This window comes from Buteo buteo, chromosome 1 (assembly GCF_964188355.1).
Source record: "Buteo buteo chromosome 1, bButBut1.hap1.1, whole genome shotgun sequence".
Lineage (NCBI taxonomy): Eukaryota > Metazoa > Chordata > Aves > Accipitriformes > Accipitridae > Buteo > Buteo buteo.
In genome coordinates, this window is record NC_134171.1 from 45,082,318 (window position 1) to 45,100,363 (window position 18,046).

Below are 18,046 nucleotides of genomic sequence, written 5' to 3' on the forward strand. Positions count from 1 at the left end.
TACATTATAAGTAAGCCTGCTATTTAAGAATATCCTTTAAAGAATTTTTATAGATTTTTGTCTGATATATCCACAGCGTTGGCATAAATTTCTTTGGTACATCAGTGTGCTGAAGGTTGTAGAAACAATTCTGTGCTAGAGAAATATGTGATGGGTAATTAAAATGCTGGCATATAAAGCAAAAACTTAAGCTTGACTGCACTGTTAGAGTATTATTTCACGAAGTTTCACAGTGAGCTTTCTTTAAAGAAAAATAAACATTCTGTGATCTCAATGTGTAGGGATATTTCTTTAGGTGTATATTAAACACACACGCAAAAAAAAATTTTGTAAATTCGAATCAGAACATCATCTAAATAGCTCGTATGTGCTGTGTTGTCTGGTGTACACATGATTTATAGAGCAAAAGCTCCTTTGGAGCCTTGTACTAATCTTTTTCCCTAGACAAGCAAGGTCCTGTTCACAGGCAGGAATCTTTAAAGCTCCAAGCTGTCAAACCTACCCCCCCAAAAAATAAAAATTATGCAGGCTCAATTTGCAACTATAAAGGGATTCTAACTAAAAGGATTTGGTCAAGTAGCTGACTTCCCTCCCCTCCATTTCCAGATAGTCAGAAGTATTGCTCTATAATGAAGGCCATTTATCTACTAAAGGACTAGAAAGTTGAGAAAAGCTGAGTATGTAAATTCTGTAGGTGTAGCTGAGCAGCTGAAACTGCAGCTATTAACCATGATCAGTGCTGTACTACAACTTGTAAATAAATCAGTATAGATTTAGCAATTTTTTTTTTCCTTTATATTGGAGAGTGGGATTTTTTCATTCAACTCATTACATTAAAGTATGTAAGCAAGTTTTACTCTCAGGATGGGTTCAGCCCTGTAAATAGTCAGTCTGATGGGTGAAAATTTTGAACAGTTGTGATATGTAAATAGGAAACTAGAATGGAAGTTCTTGGCCTCCAACTTAGTTTAGAAACGGTTTGGGTAAGTCTCTGCTTTGTATCCCTACCTCAGTTCTGTTTCCACAAAATATTTTTCAAAACCTTTCTCTACAATTTATTTTCTATAATTTGTGATAATTAGGATGGACATTATAGCTAAATATAGCAGAGGGCAAAGACACACAAAATTCTGCTTCAGTACTAACAGCTGAGCAAGATATTACAAGTTATCTGGCCCAAGTCTTCAAAAGGTATTTAAGCAGTTACCCAACAGTCTGTTTCAATAGCTGTCAGGCACCCACATATCTTTAAAGACTGTGACTGTGAGTTTAGGTAGCGTGAACTTCTTTTAAGCTAATTTCTTCTGGCTAAACAAATAATGAAGAGCTAAATTGCACCAAAGAGCATTCAAGCTAATGAAAACCATGCCTTTGGTTATTTTCTCTGGACTTTAATTCCATTTGAAGTTTGTTTTTTTTCTCATTACATATTTCATGGTTGTAAAGCTAGAAGAGGCCATCAGATTATTTAGTTCAAGCTTCTGTATAACACAAGTTCTTGATGTCACCCTGTTTAGCGTGTATCTTCTGTACAAAGAAAGCAGAAATAGAATGTGTAATTCATATAGTGTTTTTTCTGTAAAAGTATTTCTACTAAAGAATACTCCTATTCATTTCAAATTCACAGTGTCACTTTATTTGAAGATCCCAGTGGAGGTTTAGGCTTGTATTTTAGCTCTTAAAATAATTTTAAACAACTCTGGCAGTAGTAGAAAAAAGGCTCTTGGGTACATCACTTAGTTGTCTAATTTCTAAATAGTTTAAGTGCTAAGCTTGTAAAATAAATTATGTATAGCTTGAATTTAAATGAACAAGGAATACTAATTTTCCTTTGGGAAACAGCTTTAATTTAAAAAGAAAATTATGGAGGTTTATGTAACTCTCAGCTGGGAATGCATTTGTTAGCAAAACAGCTATTTGTTGTTTTGAAAATTTAGTTCTGCTTAAGCTACAGGCTCAACAAGAAGTCAGCATATAGCCAGTTTCCATTTAAGAACTAAGCCACTGATGCACCTAGCTTGGCTGGGTTAGTAAAGAAGAAACTGCAAACTGAGTTCTTGTAAAATGTGTCTCAAAAAAATGAATGTGTGCAAGGTGGAAGTTGTGGATATTTTATTCTCCCCTCCACTCCCATGGGGTAGAAGATGCTGTACGGGCACCACCACAGACACTGAAACCTGCTTTTGTGCACCAGGTTTCCGGAGCTTCATTTTTCTCTTGGTTTTTCTTAGTCTCTTTCTTTCTATATATCTAGCAAAGCAGCTTTGTTCTGCTTTCCCATTATTGTAGATTCATTTTCTCATGGCTCTAGGCTGCACCATGGAAGAACCATGAAGCTGCTGGTTTTGATCCATAGGTCTTTCACTTAGGCCTTGAAATTTCCTCCTCCCCCTGCTCGTAGACTTGGCAGCCTCAGTGCTGTGCTGTAGCCAGTGGTTCACAGGTGTCTTTGCCAGGCTTTGTCCTGACGTACGCCAGGTGCTCCTGCGCTGGGAAGAAGGTCACCCTTCTTCCCCGGCCCAGCCCGAGGGAAGACAACCTCACTGCAGGGCCCTCCTCAGCCCTTTTCCTACCCCAGGAGCGGTGGGGCCACAGCTTTCCGCATAAAAGGGTGGGTTATTCCGCAGAAGTGTTCAGACTCTTCTGCACGCACATATCTGCCTTTCCTAAGCACTAAGTTTCTAAGCTCTAAGTTTTGTTTGCGTGACACCAGGATCTGTGCTGTGGCTGCTACTTCTCTGTTTTGAAATAACATTTCCCAGGCTTCAGCTTTTTTTTTTTTCCCCTCCCCTACATGCCAGTTTGACACTTAGGACATTCATTAGGGCTTGGGTGCTTTGCTGTGTTTTTCTGGAATGGGGATGGGAGGGAGTTACTCTTCGTTGAGGTGAACCTCCTTAACTTCAGGTGTTCGGTTAAGCCTTCCACTCACCATAGAGCTTTCTCTGCCTTCACAGAGATGCTTGCCAATAAAGCTGTCACTGGTTTCGATGGGTGAATGCTTTCATGATATGATCAGAAGTCTGTTTGGAAGAAGGGAGGATCAGGAAGACATTTAGACATGTGTCACAGAAGGAATCCATCGGATTGTGATGTTAGGACACTGATCACTTTATGCAAAACCACAAACAGAAAAGCTCTGTATCCCATTACAAAATAACAACAGTTCTGGGACCAACCTCTGTCTTAGGGTCTGCTTACAGCTGTAGATTTTGTTTTCCCAGATAACGCAGCTATCTGCTTCAAAGGGACAGTGAAGAATGAAAAAAAGGAAGGACCATGACTTTTTAACACCTGCCTCCTAAAAAGTGTATGCATGTGTGTACACGCTGTGCCATACACATGACACCAGAGTACCCAAAACTGTTCGCTAATCCTTTTAACTGTGTAACTCCAAAGAGGTATCCTAGGAACTTTTTGTACTTTTCATAGTAGATATTTTCAGCTTGGGTTAGGTTCTGCTAACTTTGAATTTTTTATTGGCATTGCTTACAGACCAAGAACTATTCAGCTCTTAGAAAGAGCACTGGTATTTGTCTTAAAGGTTTTGCCAAGCATAAAAGGGAAAAACAGCGTTATTTCCATTGATTCACCTTCAGAGCACACAGCAAATTCAAAGAGAAATAACTAAGTGAAGTGTAATTACTAAGTGGCAGAAGGGAACAAAGAATATGTTCCTGGGCCTCAACCTGAAAGGTCATATACCTGGCGTCTTACAAATGTCAAGTCTGAAAATGAAAAAACAGGGTAAATAAACCAGTGCCTTTGCATTGCTGGTTGGCAAGTTCCCTCACTAGCTCTTGCTGTCCTTCCTGTCAGGATCTGTCACTGTGAGGGAGATGATGAAAGTCCCCTCATCACACCATGTCGCTGCACAGGGACCCTGCGCTTTGTTCATCAGGCCTGCCTGCACCAGTGGATTAAGAGCTCAGACACACGCTGTTGTGAACTCTGCAAGTACGACTTTATAATGGAGACCAAGCTCAAACCTCTTCGGAAGGTATGGTGCTTTTGAATGTAATTATCCTCAAGTGTCAAATGGCCAGAATGTCTGTGCAAAGTACGGGCAGATCCAAAGAAACATCTGCCTGTCCAAAATGGCTTTGTATTTGCTGTTGTTACATCAGTCCCAGTGATTTTTATTTCTCCATTTCAGTTACTTAATTTACAGCAGCAGAGGATTTTGACTAAAGACTCTCTTTCGGCACACATGCAAAATAAATGCACAAACAATAGGTTTTTGTGTTTAGAATTTTTAGCTTCAGCTTGTTGTTATTGGCTCATCTGCCTATTTTTAAGCCAGAAAGAACTCTTACTCATCACATTTCACTCCTGAATAACACAGGCCAGTTCACCCAGTAATTTTTACGTTGAGCCCATAACTTCTGGTTGAGAATGATGCTTATACCAATATGGAGACAGCAATTATGAAGTAACGCAGTGAATCAATTTAGCTGCATCTGTTCTAACTGTTACACTTGTGAGCAAATTAATCACTCTTACATTAAGATTAGTTAATGGAATCTAAACTACAGGGTGACCTTGCATCCTGAAAGTCAAATGTATGTTATCTGCACTCATCTGTTTTGCAGGATAAATCAATTTAATGGTACACATGTTGTCAGTATAGGGAAGGTGAGGAGTTTGTTAAACATATGTGGGTTTTATTTTCTCTGGAGTGAATAATTTGTTCTCTAATTTTTCTCTTACAATGCTCTCATCCTTTTGGGGTTTTCTTGCGTCTTAAGTTTGAGTCAATCTAGAACAGGGCAAGTTTTGATTTAAAATAAATTTCAGTGTGAGAGCCCTTGAAAAACATGCAGAAACTATTAGCTTATAACTAGTATATGCATATGTAGTAGTGTTTTGATGGCAGAAGACATTTTGTTTTTGTCAGCCTTGCACAGGTAGCAGCAGTTCAGAGAAAGGAGAGCAAATGGAATTCCTTCTCACTTCCCATCCAGAGAAATTTTCTAGTAAGTCCCTGATGATAAACCACTGTTGAAGAGAGAATTGGGATTGATTTGACAAGCAAAGCTTGTGATAGGAAAGGATACAGTTCTCAAGTGCCAGGTAGATCTTGCCAGGTAGACTGGAAATTGAAACAGTTGTAAATAAAAAACTGATGGCTAAAAACTTTATTACATTGACTTAGGTTTTAGTAATTGCAGATAAATTTTAACTAATCTGACAGGAAGGAGATAATTGTATAAAATCCCCTGCCTGTAGCATATCTTTGGGGGACTTTTTTCTGTATATGTGTTTCCATTTTCAACACAAATTGCTTTAACCTTCTATCTAACAAGTACACTTGCAACAGCCACTTTCCCCAAGAGAATATACAGATATCAGTATTTTTTACAAAAGCCTTTTCCTGATTGCATTAGATAACAGAGCATCTTTAAAAAAAGGGAAACAAAATTTATAGTGTCCAAGGAGAAAAGGAATGAAAAATGTGCCTAAGTGTTGATATCAGAAGTAGGCACTTTTAACTCTGTGTGTGTGTGTGGTCATTGCTGCCTCCCCCCCTTTTTTTTTTTTAATTGAAAGAAATTAATGGAATAGTGGCAGATACAGAGTGCTAATGTAATTCCTGCAAGTCTGTCATTTCTTAATTGAATGATTACCACCTTATTCAGCTTATCATTGGTTCTCAGGTACATTTTTGATTTCTGACATAGGAAAGATTAACCTCTTCTATCGGACAGGATATTTTTGTTTCTGCTCAAAGTAGTACTCAAATGTGGTTTATCTGCCTGGCAGTAAATGCTGGCAATATTCCCCCCCCCCCCCTTCAAATGCAGTGCTAACAAATATTTGTCTGTATAGTATGGACCCAACATCTAATTATATATCCTTTCTTAAAATTTGCACCCATTTCAGAAACCAAAACCAAAGTTTCCAAATATTTCAAAGTTAAAATTAGTTATCCTTTTTGCATTTATAGCATTCAACTGTGACACCCTTCATATGTTATATTAAACTAAATATATCATCCCTAATAAGCGTATGCACTATCATCACCATTGTTCACAAATTTGTGAAACACTAAAACGTTTGTGAGAAGCTGTTTTGTAAACTGAGCATTTTGACAGCTGTAGCAAAGACAAGGTAAGGGAGGAAAGAGTGATCACCAAGAGACCTGCTAAGTACATCTGCCTGGTAACTTTCCACCCAAACATCTTTTATAAAAATCACTGAAAGTGCTGTTTTGTCAAAACCTATATATTTTGGAAAAGTGGAAAGTTCCAGTGAAACACTGTCAAATTTCTTGGAAGCTTCTACGGAGGCCAGGACCTCAGCTGTGGGGCATTCCCTAGGAGTCCAGGTTTTTCAGAAGATGGCGTGAAGTCTGGTTACCAGAGACCAAAGTGCCGTGGGACAGGCAGCTCCTAAAGCTGAAGGCCTGCACAATCCTGTCTCCTTGATGCAGGATCTGAAAAGCACTACAGACTGTAGGATTTCCAGACCTTCTTGAGAGCTTTAGGTTTTGCTAAGGCTTAGCTATGTACTATACTCAGAGCCTTCAGTCCCCAGCACTATGTCCAGCCTGGCAGCAATGAATTAAAATTCCCCAAATCTCTAGAATTCTCTGGTCATAAGGACAAGGACATTATAAGCAGTGGCAGCTGTAACTGAAAACGATGCAATTCTTGTCAGCTTGGCCATATGCCAAGTGGGAACAGCAAAATTGACAAAAAAAATATTTATTTTGCTAATAAACTTTGAGAAATTCTGAAAACAGATTTCATTTCAGTGTTTCCTAAACAAAAGACCACAGATTTAGTTCCAACAGAAGAGTACCTATTCAGTTCCGTAAGAAACTCATTCTGTTAAAGAAAAAAAAAGGAAATTATTTCCCCTAAAGTGAAACTTTGTGGCCAGCTCCAGAAGATCCCATTTCCATGGCCTTTAGACCTGTATTTGAAGTGGCATTCTACAAGTGAAAGAGTCACATCTCTCAACCAGTTTCGATTTTTAATCTCTACCTTACTCATTATGTGAGATTCTAAAGTTTAGTTCTGGATTGTGCATTACTTCATTGTGATGAATTTTATCATAATACCTTTGGAACATTCCAACCGCTGGTCTCATGAAGGGAGAAAATTACAGACCACAGAGCTTAATTAAAGGTATCTATACTTTTGTTTTTGCAGTATCACAAAAGCAGAATTTAAATATAAAACAAACTATTTGATTCAACTGGTGAATTACCATCTTTATTCATGCTTCAGCCTTTCATGCACTCAACATGTTTCCTAACAGTTTTTTATCAAAGTCTAGGGTTTTATAGCAAAATCGTGTTTGAATATCATGTCATACAGCTGTTAGCACCCATAAGTGACAATGTGCAGCATACTAAGTTAACATCAATCAAGATCACTCTATTAAATCAATAGGCTTGTGCCAATATGCAACAGTTATTTAATTACAGAATCCCTGAAAGCACCAGACATCAAATAAAACCTAGTTTAATCATTTTAGTGGGTCTTTGCATTGAAGTAATCCCTTTAAGCATTGATCAACAGGCATTGCAAATGTTTCATATATTTGAGCAGGTCTAATTACTTGGCTATAATATAAATTTAGAGATTAAATATTAAGCATTGCTTAGTGTGCCTGTTTTATTTCTCATGGTCTCTGTTATGTCTGTCTATGGCTATAAATAATACAGTTGCATTTGTAGCTTTACCTTTCAGCATTTGCAATCCATAATGCAGAATTCCTCATTTATAAAGTGACTTTATCATGGAAGGAATTAGAAAGTGGCAAGAAGCTTGTGTGAGTTCCTTACTGAGCTCTCAGGTAATAGCTTCATCCTGAGAACATCACTTCTTCTTTAAAAAGAATCCTGGTAATCCTGGTAAAGTAGTACCTGGTTTTCATATCTCTTGAATTTGGTGTTTGAAGTATAGTGGAAAGAGGAACTGAATGAAAATACTGTAAGTATGAAATGGATAAAAGTGTCAAATTAAAAGGGACTTAAAATGCAGAAATGTCTTCAAATAGAGATTTCTCCACAGTGTCTCGCTATACTTCAAAATACTTTTCATGTTTAAATTTTGTGTCTATTTAAGATGTCTGGTATCTGATGAGATGTTTTACTTTGATGCATTATCCCAACAGATTATTCTCTGGTGTCAGATATGTCTATTTTATCTCCTGATTTTGTTTTATGTTTTAAATGATTTACAAATAATTTCTTATTTATATGAAGCATAAGCAATATTGCGCATTGTTACCATGTAGTTACTCTTGGTCATTAAGGAAGAGCAAGTAAATTTTTTGTTTAGGGAAGCATTCTGTACCAGTTGAGGTTGATTTTCTTTCTCGTAGAAAGGGTATCTGAAGTCAGCCCTTTTAAAGATAGAGGATTGAGAGTGTTCTTTTAGAACAGTGATAAGTTTCTGCTAAATTAAACAGAAGCAAAGCCAGTCTTAAAATACTGATAATGAAAGAAACTTGATCTTGTTTATTTTGAACGCGTCTGTATATCTTCTAAGCGTTCACTCCTCTTGTATTCTGTATTTGCTTAGATAGTGATAAATAGCACTTCTAAATGTGATACGAGGTGCCTCTCTTTGGGTTTTACATCCTTGAACTCCATGGAACTTCTCGTGTACCCAGCTGCTGTCATTAGAAGAGAAGGAAGGAATGCTCTCTCCCTCTGCTTGGTATCATTTATTTTATAAATAATGAGTGATAAAATGTCCATGCCAGCTTTAACTCCCATACAGGATTCAAAGGTTTAAGTCCCAGTTGGAGATACGTGCTTCATGACTTCCCAGAGCAGGGTATCTGGAGAGAAGTTATGGAACTGGCTAACTCAAATTTCCATACAAAGCAAAACCCAGTTCAAGTGTATCAGGACCCCTTTGTGGTCAGATTAGTGATTAACTGGTTAAAACAGTGTGGGGGAGATTTCAACTGTTTGGTATGATGCTGATTTAACTATTGGATCAAAAGCAAATACTTAGTTTTACTATAGTAGGTTAAAGTTACTCTGTTTGCAGCAAGGCCATGGGATCAGTAGGAGCTGTGTATCCAAGTAAGATGTAGGGTTTGAGCCAACAGACAACTTGTGGGTAATGCCGAGCTGTAAGGCAGAGAAATCAGCAATTCCAAACACTCCTTAAAAAATAAAATGAATCACCTGTGGAAGCCACAGAAGAAAATCAGAAAGCTGCTCTGAGAGCTATGATGGACAAAAGGAAAGTGTAAAGTGAATCTTCAAGTCCCATATCTCCCAGACACTCTTTCACTCTGGAGCAGGGATACATCTTTTGGTCCCCCTGTTGGAGTTAAACCTGCATAGGGTGCCTTTTTTTACAAAACAGTTGTCACCTGCACTACGCTAAATCCAGTTGTTAGAGCTCTTAGATAATGTGTGAGAGCGCCAGATTTGGCTCCCTTCTCTGTGCTAAATGCAGTCCTATAGAAAGAGTAAATCTTAAAAAATATGACTGCCTGGAGGAATTAATTCATAACTGGATGCTTTGTGGATAAATCTTGTTTTGATGAAATCTGGTAGCACGCATGATAAATTCAGTGATGGCAAAATATGTTAAGGGTGTTGATTTATTTTTGGTTCAATGCTAGCTGGATAATTTCTATTTACATTCCTTGTTCAAGGATATGGCAATCACTGCCAAAAGTGATATAGTCTGCAGAGACACCTTTGTGAATTCCTGCTATGGAATCAAAAGTGGTCGCCATTAGAAACCACTTCTCCTGCCAGAGCAGACTCTCAGAACCAGAAGTGACCTGCAGAGTCTCCCAGGAGAAAAAAGAAACTTTGAGCACTCATTACTGTATTGCTTGCTGTTTACTTCTTATTGCCCTGTGCTGTGAAGTATGAACCATCTGGCTTTTTCATCAGTTTTCTAATAAGGCTCATGATAAGGAGCGATAGCTAATATTGCATAGGTCAGTTAACATTGACTTGCTGTGGGAATAGTTCCCTTTTAACCCAGTTTGGTGAATACTTTGCAGTCCTTATCATAGGAGAAGATCCTACATTTGCTTTTGATTTCTGGTGCAGCTACACAGTGTCGTCAAGGCAACCTGCTCCGGTGTTATCTTTCTTCCAGTAAACTCTCTCAAAACATTGCTAGCCTCAAATCATTTCTTGTAATATGTGGGGTCAGACACTTCACCAGTATGCAGAAAGGCACAAAGCTATTACTTTCTTATTGGCTATCATGTCATTGTAGTGAATAACTTTGTGCTCAAGGGAGAATGTGTATATTAAAGCTTTTAAAGTAAAAATAATTCTATAGCATTTATATCCTATTGTGATGCCTCAAGGATGCAAGGGACTACTTTGTTCAGACAGTTGTATTCCTAATTTTTGAGAGAGAGTAATAGAGCATTACTGCGAATTTATCTGTGTATAGACAGCATGCTGTAGTTTGCAGAGTAATGTTGTCTTGCATTTTGTGCCATAACAAGAATAATAGAGCTTAGCTTTCTCATACTGGTAGAATTTGGGTTAGCTTTCTATCTCCATATTTCCTTCTCTTCCATTCAACACAGCTTTTATTCACCCAGCTGTTCCAGTGCCCATGGACTTCTGATGAGAGATTCTCACCTCTCGTGCCTCATACCTTGAAACCATCATAACATACCCTCAGGCTTGCAAAAAGCCCTCTATGATACTGTGCTGGGACACCCCCATGTGCAGCATTCTTCCTGGGGGCAGAACAAGATGTTTTTATTGTCATTGCTTTGAACTTGCATTCTTTTAAGAAGCAAACAAAAAATCTTATGCCAGAAAATGAAACTGTTTCCTCTTCTAATTAGCTGCTAGTAAGCAAATTTGCTACTTCTGCTGCTTGGTAGCATTTACAAAAGCAAAGGCAATTCAGGAGATTGTCCAGCTCTGGGTATTGGTGGTGTTACCCACTATTGCACAGAACCATGAACATGAGTTCTGGAAGGTACAAATCCTTCTGTGCTTTCTGAGGCTGAAATAAACAGTTTGGTCTGAGTTGTTTCACAGATCCAACTTGCATCAAAAGGTTTCATTTCCATTTTACTTAAAGGGTCCTACCCCATCCTGCAGTTCATCAGCCTCTCATTTTTTAAGAACTTGGGGTCTCCTTTTAATTTTTTATTTCAGTCGTTTCAGTGTTCTGTTTTACCACTTGGCCCCACCCATAGCTTTAACAGAGGAGGGGCTGGGTGGCTGAAGCATTGAAAATGATTAAGAGAATCTCTTGATACTGGCTTTACAACTAAAGAAAATGTAAATGGAAGTGTGCCCTGACACTAACTGTGTAGCCAGTAATATAAAATATAAAGACCATAATCAACCCAAGCATTGACCTAAATCAGTCATTGTTATTCATGGACTTTTGTAAAAATGCCATTTTTACTGTTTAATTTTGAAGCTAGGGATTTTATCAGCTCTAATGGGCGTGGGCTGCTATTTGTGATCTGATTAATGTATGTATTAATCTCTCACATAACTAACACATACAATTTTATAGTGGTTATTTGCCTCAAATTTATTTTGCCTGGGACCTGATGATGTGAGAATGATCTGAACTGAGTTTTAGTTCACAGGCTGATGCTTGCTTGTTGGTGGAACGCATGCACAAAATGCCTTCTCTTGAGCATAGCAATACAGTACTTGATCTAAAATATGATCAAATGGGTTACTTATCAGTTCATTCAGTATATTTTATTATTTTTGGTGTTAATTTAATTTTATTCCTGTAGCATTTTATTGAAATTACTTGGGAAAAAAGAACTTTTCCTCCAGGAATTATTCAGAACTTTATTCATCTGCTTCAATTTTTATACAGCAAAATTGGAATGTGTGGCATTTGTCGGAGGTCTTTCAGAATGAATAGCTTCCCTCAGCTCTTTGCCAGAGCACTAGGCTGTAGTTTTGTGTTAATTACTGTAGCCTTTCCTCAGCACAAATTTCCCCTATTTCATTTTTATTTAATTGGATCAAAAAAATATCTCTTGTGGGAAAACTAAAAGACAGAGAAGGTAACTGTAGCTATTCATTGGGAAATCAGTATTCTTGCTAAAGTCATATTTTAGATAATGAAGCACATCAGCTCCTTTTAGTAATCTTGGTTACGTGGCAATGCAGACCTACGCATATATACTGTATATATAGTTGCAAAAATAAGATATGTCTAGATATGTTTAAACAACAATATATTTAAAAATACCAGGCTTTTGGTATACAAGGACATTTAAACCAAGCCACATCTTTGTAACAGTTCAGACTGCTTTGGTTAAGGGAAGCTCAGAAGGCAAGTTACCTTTTCCATACAACGTAGGTCAGCTGCTCTTACAACTTCAGGAACAAAATAATGACCATATAAAAAGAATTAGTTTTGAGGTTCACTTGTACTATTAATTCAGTGGGTGATGGGGCAGGGGCAGGGGGAATAATTGCTAAGAGCATCTTTGATCTATAAAAGTGAAGGATAGAAAATGAGATTAAAAGACATGCAAGATGTTCTTGAGGTTCATCCAACAGTACCAAATGGCTAGTCTTCGTTCAGTGACTTTCAGGTATGGCTGCTTTCTGTTTCCAGTCAACTGTACTTTTCTCACAAGACATCTTAGCACGTGAAGGTACCTTTGTACCCTTCTTGCCTCCGCCTGCTGCTGTACATCTCCCCATTCCTGTTATGACACATGATGCTGAAGGGCCTTGGGGTGTAGCGATGTAAAACACTTCTGTAGGACAGGTTGCACAGCAAGTTCTCCAGGTAAATGGCTATAGGTTCTTATTCTGTAAGAAACAAATTAGAACTCTAAGGAATTTTACATATGGGAAAGAGTGTTTAAATTACTAGTGTATCAAATGGGATAATCAAGGACATGGTCAGCAAACAAAAAAGACCAAGCCCATGTAGTACAAGGCAGTAATGAGACTTTTCATGCTTGTACCGGTCTAAGAGAAGGCAAACTTAGGTGAAAAATATTTTCTAGGTGGAAGGTGGAATAACTAATATTCTGTTGTAACTCCTGGAGAAGACTTTGTACATCATTTATAACTACAGCTAAATAAACAGAAAGTATATTTATTGATTTATCTTTTCAGGTGTCACCAGTTTTATTTCATCAGCTCTAATTTCAAAATGCATGCTTCAAGATACTTTTCAGCAGGCTAGACAATTTGATATGGAGGAAATTAAGCAGTGTGATGAATACTGAAGAGAGGGTGATTCAAGTGAAGATTCTTTAACAAAACTGTGATCATATAACTATGTCTTTGGTACCTAAGGGAACACTTCTTCAGAGAAATTTCACTTTAATTGGAGAGGACTAAAGAAAGTAGACACACATACAAGACTAGGTAATGGGATGTTGATCTCCAGCATGTTGCTATATCCACCTTTCTCTCTTAATTTCTCTCCTTTTCCTATTTCTACCATGCTATCCCAGCCTTCTGTCCACATCCATCACACTATTTAAGATCAAAATACACTCAAATGTGCAAAGGGAGCCCATGCTACTTGGTGGTCAAAGACAGAGACTCTGGCACAGACTGTTGGGAGATGGTTTGTTATGGCTGCTGTAGTGGAGGATGGACTCGTGGTTGCTTTGACCCCGGACCAATCCATCTCAAATCCAGCACTGAGCATGTGTCATGGCTGCTTTTGTATTGCCCATAGAGTACATATGGCAAAATGCAGCACACCCACCTGCTTTAGCTGAAAAATGAAATCCCATCTTAACTGGCCTTACAGCAAAATTATGATCTGTACTTCGTGGTATGATCGTTAGATTAACATATTCTTTTTTTTTTTTTTTTTTTTTTTTGTGTGTGTGTGCATGTGTCTAAGTTGTTGTTGTTTGGACTGTGATTTAAAGGCATTTGCTACTTAGTGACTGGAGGAAAATGTCCTGCCTTCAATTAGCTGTACTGCTCTTTTGGAAAGACAGAGTAGACAGAGGCTGGAGATGACTAGCTGCAAAGAGAATAAAAGTGACGCACAAACCAGATCCTTTTGATAGATAGAAGGATTGTAGAAATACTGTGGGGAGAGCAGGTAACAGTAGCATCTGCTTCCGTTCTTGACTAACTGTGATAAAAGTCAGTGGATACATAGATTCTACCCGTTTTTTCTCTGCTTCTTTGTGTTGCCCACATGCAGCTTGTTTTTTGATTCTTGGTAATAAAGGCATATGCCCAGGCACCTAAAGTAAATCTTTTCTAGAGTTGTAGATGCATGCCTCTTGTTCTCAGTACCAGACGTTCCCCATAGTTTTGCATTATGGTGCTAGTTCACTCCTGACCAGTGTTTTAATGTTTCACCTGCAGTTTACCTGTCAGGATTATCTGTTTAGGTAAGGTAGCTGAAGCATACTGTGCTAGGAGATAATGACCCTTTTCTTAAATAGCTTACAAGGTAAGAAAAGGAACAGCAATTGTAAAAGAGAAGCTGGTGATAGTACTGAAGGCTGATCATGTAGACCTCTGTTGAACAAAGAATTGGTTAATGTTTCAGCAGTCAAAGAGGATGCTTGGAAAGTAAACACTTTGGTGAGTACTTTTGCATTCTATGTATTGATGTAAAATAATTTCTAGCAGATGGGAGCTAGGAAGAAGCTCCCAATATGGAGAGATTATGCTATAATTACTTGCCACGGGGTTTCGTGCACGTTTCTCTGAAGCATCTGGTGTTGGCCTCTGTCCGAGAGGGACACGAGGTCTGGCTATTCCTGTATTTCCAAAGCATAGCATTTTTTTTTTTGTTTAGTCTGGGTTGGGATGATTAGGATGCAGGTACTGAAGTTCTCCTAGTTGGTAAATGACAAGTATTCTCAATAGTACTTCCAGACTGCAAAAACAGCTACTTCATTTTAGAAATTATCTTCTCAAATTACTTAATACGCAAATTTTACACTTTTTAAGGGTCTGCTAATTGATGACATATACAGCTAAAAATTGCATAAGTTTGTGAAGAGTGCATACTGATTATATCACTCAAGTCCAGCTCTACTGTCACTTAAAAAAGAAATATAGCGCTGTCTTGATTTCAATAAAACTAAATTATTAGTTCTTTGCAGATGATAAGGTGTTTATCAAAGTGAGATTTTTCATTATGTAGTGCTTTTATTACTCTAGGCATGCATATCACACATAAAAGTCAATTAAAGTGTCTTTGTCTTTAGAAACACACCCATTTTGAGTCAGTTTTAAATTTTTAATAGGTGTTTTAAATACACCACAGACATTCATTTGAATTCCAACCGGGTTTGTTTAGTGTCACCTAGGGACAGAAATAGATTTTAGGGAAACTTCAGACAGGTTTGCCAGAGAAGGATTTGTACCAGCTCATTTTATGAGCTAACTGGATCAAGGTAAGATTGTGCATAGATATGGCTATATGATGCACCATACGACTTGGCATTTCTTATATTTATTTTACTTTTGTCTTCAGTGGCTAATGCAGCAGGGGTCTAATTCTGGTCTTCTATTCTTGATCCTTACAAGAGTTTCTTCTCTGGGATGTATCTTTTGACAAAAGGCAATGACAAATATGTTTTCTGTGTTTTCTGTGAACCTGCTCAGTTATTCCTCTCTCAATGTGCTCTGGATGTGTTTGGGGAAAAGAACATGGAGGAGGAGTTTTCACAGCCCAAACCCTTCTCCTTTCAGCCATCAGACCTGGCACATCCTGTTGGACTGTGTGAGGGGCACTTCTCGTCTTGGAGCAGGATGCTGTGTGGCATACTTTGTCCTTCTTTAAGATGCAGTCCCTCAGGCACAGGCTGTAACCACATGTTGTTTAGATAGCACAGAGTGGCCTAAAGTGCTTTTATTCAAATTACAAGGTTTGAAGCCTCATCTCTCATCAGCACTTCAAATCTGCACAAGGCTATTTTGTTCTCCCAACATGTGTGGAGCCCTGTTGTCCTTTATTACTATTATTTCTTCCTCCTCCACCCACTGTACAAATTCCATTCCTGCAAACTACCATTGCAGCTGCTTTCCTCCAGCTAGTAGGTTGATAGTAGTGAACAGTTTACTGTGGAGCCTGAGCCAATTAGTACTGCAACAAGTGACCAGAAAACCCTCCCTAACCCACAGAAAATAAATAACTCTGAGCTACATGTTCAGACTACTGACATATCTTCACTGCTCGGCTCACTTCATCATACACTGCTCCAGTTCTTAAGGCCTTTTTTTCAAAAGTGCTGGCTAGATCCTTCAGGCCTGGTTTGAGATAAAACAGACGTTTTTCTGTGTATTCCTAGTCTGTATGCAGAGTGCAGTTTCTACAACAGCCTCTAGTAGTTAATTTTAGCCTTCATTCTGCAGGCATGATTATTTCAAGATAGAGGTTGGCTCAAAGTCTTTCTTTAGATTGTAGAAAGAATTCAGAAAATGTTCCATGATGGCTTTAGCTCTAGGTGAGAGCAGAAGGAAGTCCTTCCAGCTGTAGGTGCTGTTTACATTACATTCGTTGTCCTTTTTTTTTTTTTTTTTTTTTTTTTTTTTTTTTTTTTTTTTGCTAAATGATGGATAGGGAGAAAAATGTCAGAACGGGAAAAGTATTCAATATTAGCGATGTCATGCCCATACCAGATTCCCCTGTCAGGCCTCCTTACATGCAATTTTTAAAAACAGCATTCCTGAAAATATCCAGCAGTTAAAAGTCCAAGCATTCATAGCATGTTGCAAAGCAGCCCATTAACTTCACCTTCGATTTGGCATCCTCAGTGATGAGCCCCTGCAGAATAGACACCTTCGGTTGTAAAGGTGTGAATCTGCAAACCTGAGGTAGATATAGAGTTGCTTCAGGAAATCTGCGTAGACAAAATTTCGTGGCCAATGTGATGGAAGATTACCACTAGCAGGGGGCAACATGCAGATACAACATGGTGGATGGGGGCAGGCAGACAGTAAAGCTACAACGTGAAGGTGGGGAAAAGGAACACAAGCAGCAAAGTTTGCAGAGTGCAGTTCTGTGGTGTGGCAACAGCTTTTGTGTGAGCAGTGTGAAGCATTTGGTTCTGCATCAGGCCATCATGAAACAGCTTTGCAGAAAGCTTAATGTATGGGAGGGAATTAAAATTGCAGATTTACTTCTGTCTGTAAGAAGAGAGGCTGTATTGGGATATCTAGGATATGAAGCAGCATCACCATATCCGCAGACAATCTGTTTTCAGAGGATATTAAAAAATATCCATATTTATTTGTTGCATATTGATTAACCAAGCTTTATTAGAAGTGACATGCTGTGAGGAAAATTTTGGTCCTTTAAAATAAGTATCAGGGATTTTCTCAGGCTACATTACAGGAAAGGGAAGTGGTCGGCTACATATGATTTAGATGTACCCTGTGAGTAGGCTATTACTTTTTTTCCTTTTTAATTTTTTTTTTCTTTCCCCAGAAGACTCATGACTACATTTTGTAATTGCAACAGTGGGTTATGAAATCAGTAACCGTTCCCTTTAAGTTTCAGAGCAAGAGCGTCTTTAAGAAACAAAACTAAAACAGGAGGTAGAAACCTGAAACAGGATACAGTTTTACAGCTGCCACTTTCAAGATTATTACAAACTTCTCTGGCAGTAAAGCATAGGAATTCAGGTTGAGATGCACGTCATGTTTTAGAAGTGTCTGTAAGTAGTAGTTGGGATGGGAGGAGTGTTTCTGATCACATTTACAATCCAGCTTCTTTCCTTAGTTCATTCTGGCTTCTTGGTAGGAACCTCTGAAGCACGTAGACAGTCTCTTGCCACCCTCCAGTGGTTTGCAGAGCACAGTGCAAGTATAGTGTTCAGAAAGCTTATTTGGAAAAGAAAAAGGGGGCTGGGGATATGTCGAGCTTTCTTCTCGGGATACATATTGTTGCATTGTGGATTCGTCTGGTGACTTGTGTAGAAGGTCTTCTGGTTGTTAGATATTACGAAGTGTTATAGCACACCTGTTCTGTGGAGCATAATAATATTCATGCAGTTGCTTGCATTTGCAGGACATTAAACCATCTGCATCTATGATGATTTCCAGTCTGTGTTTCTATTGCCACTATGATTAAGGAACCTGTGGGTGGTGACGATT

At 38.3% G+C, this 18,046-nt stretch overlaps 1 protein-coding gene across 1 annotated transcript in view; it reads left to right on the forward strand.

The window, feature by feature from the left end:
- Nucleotides 1-18,046, forward strand: part of MARCHF1 (membrane associated ring-CH-type finger 1) — a 100,628-nt gene that overhangs the window by 74,344 nt on the left and 8,238 nt on the right. The window contains exon 5 of the mRNA XM_075031883.1: nucleotides 3,820-4,000. Within this exon, the coding sequence (XP_074887984.1) occupies nucleotides 3,820-4,000 (181 nt within the window). The remainder of the gene's footprint in view (nucleotides 1-3,819; nucleotides 4,001-18,046) is intronic.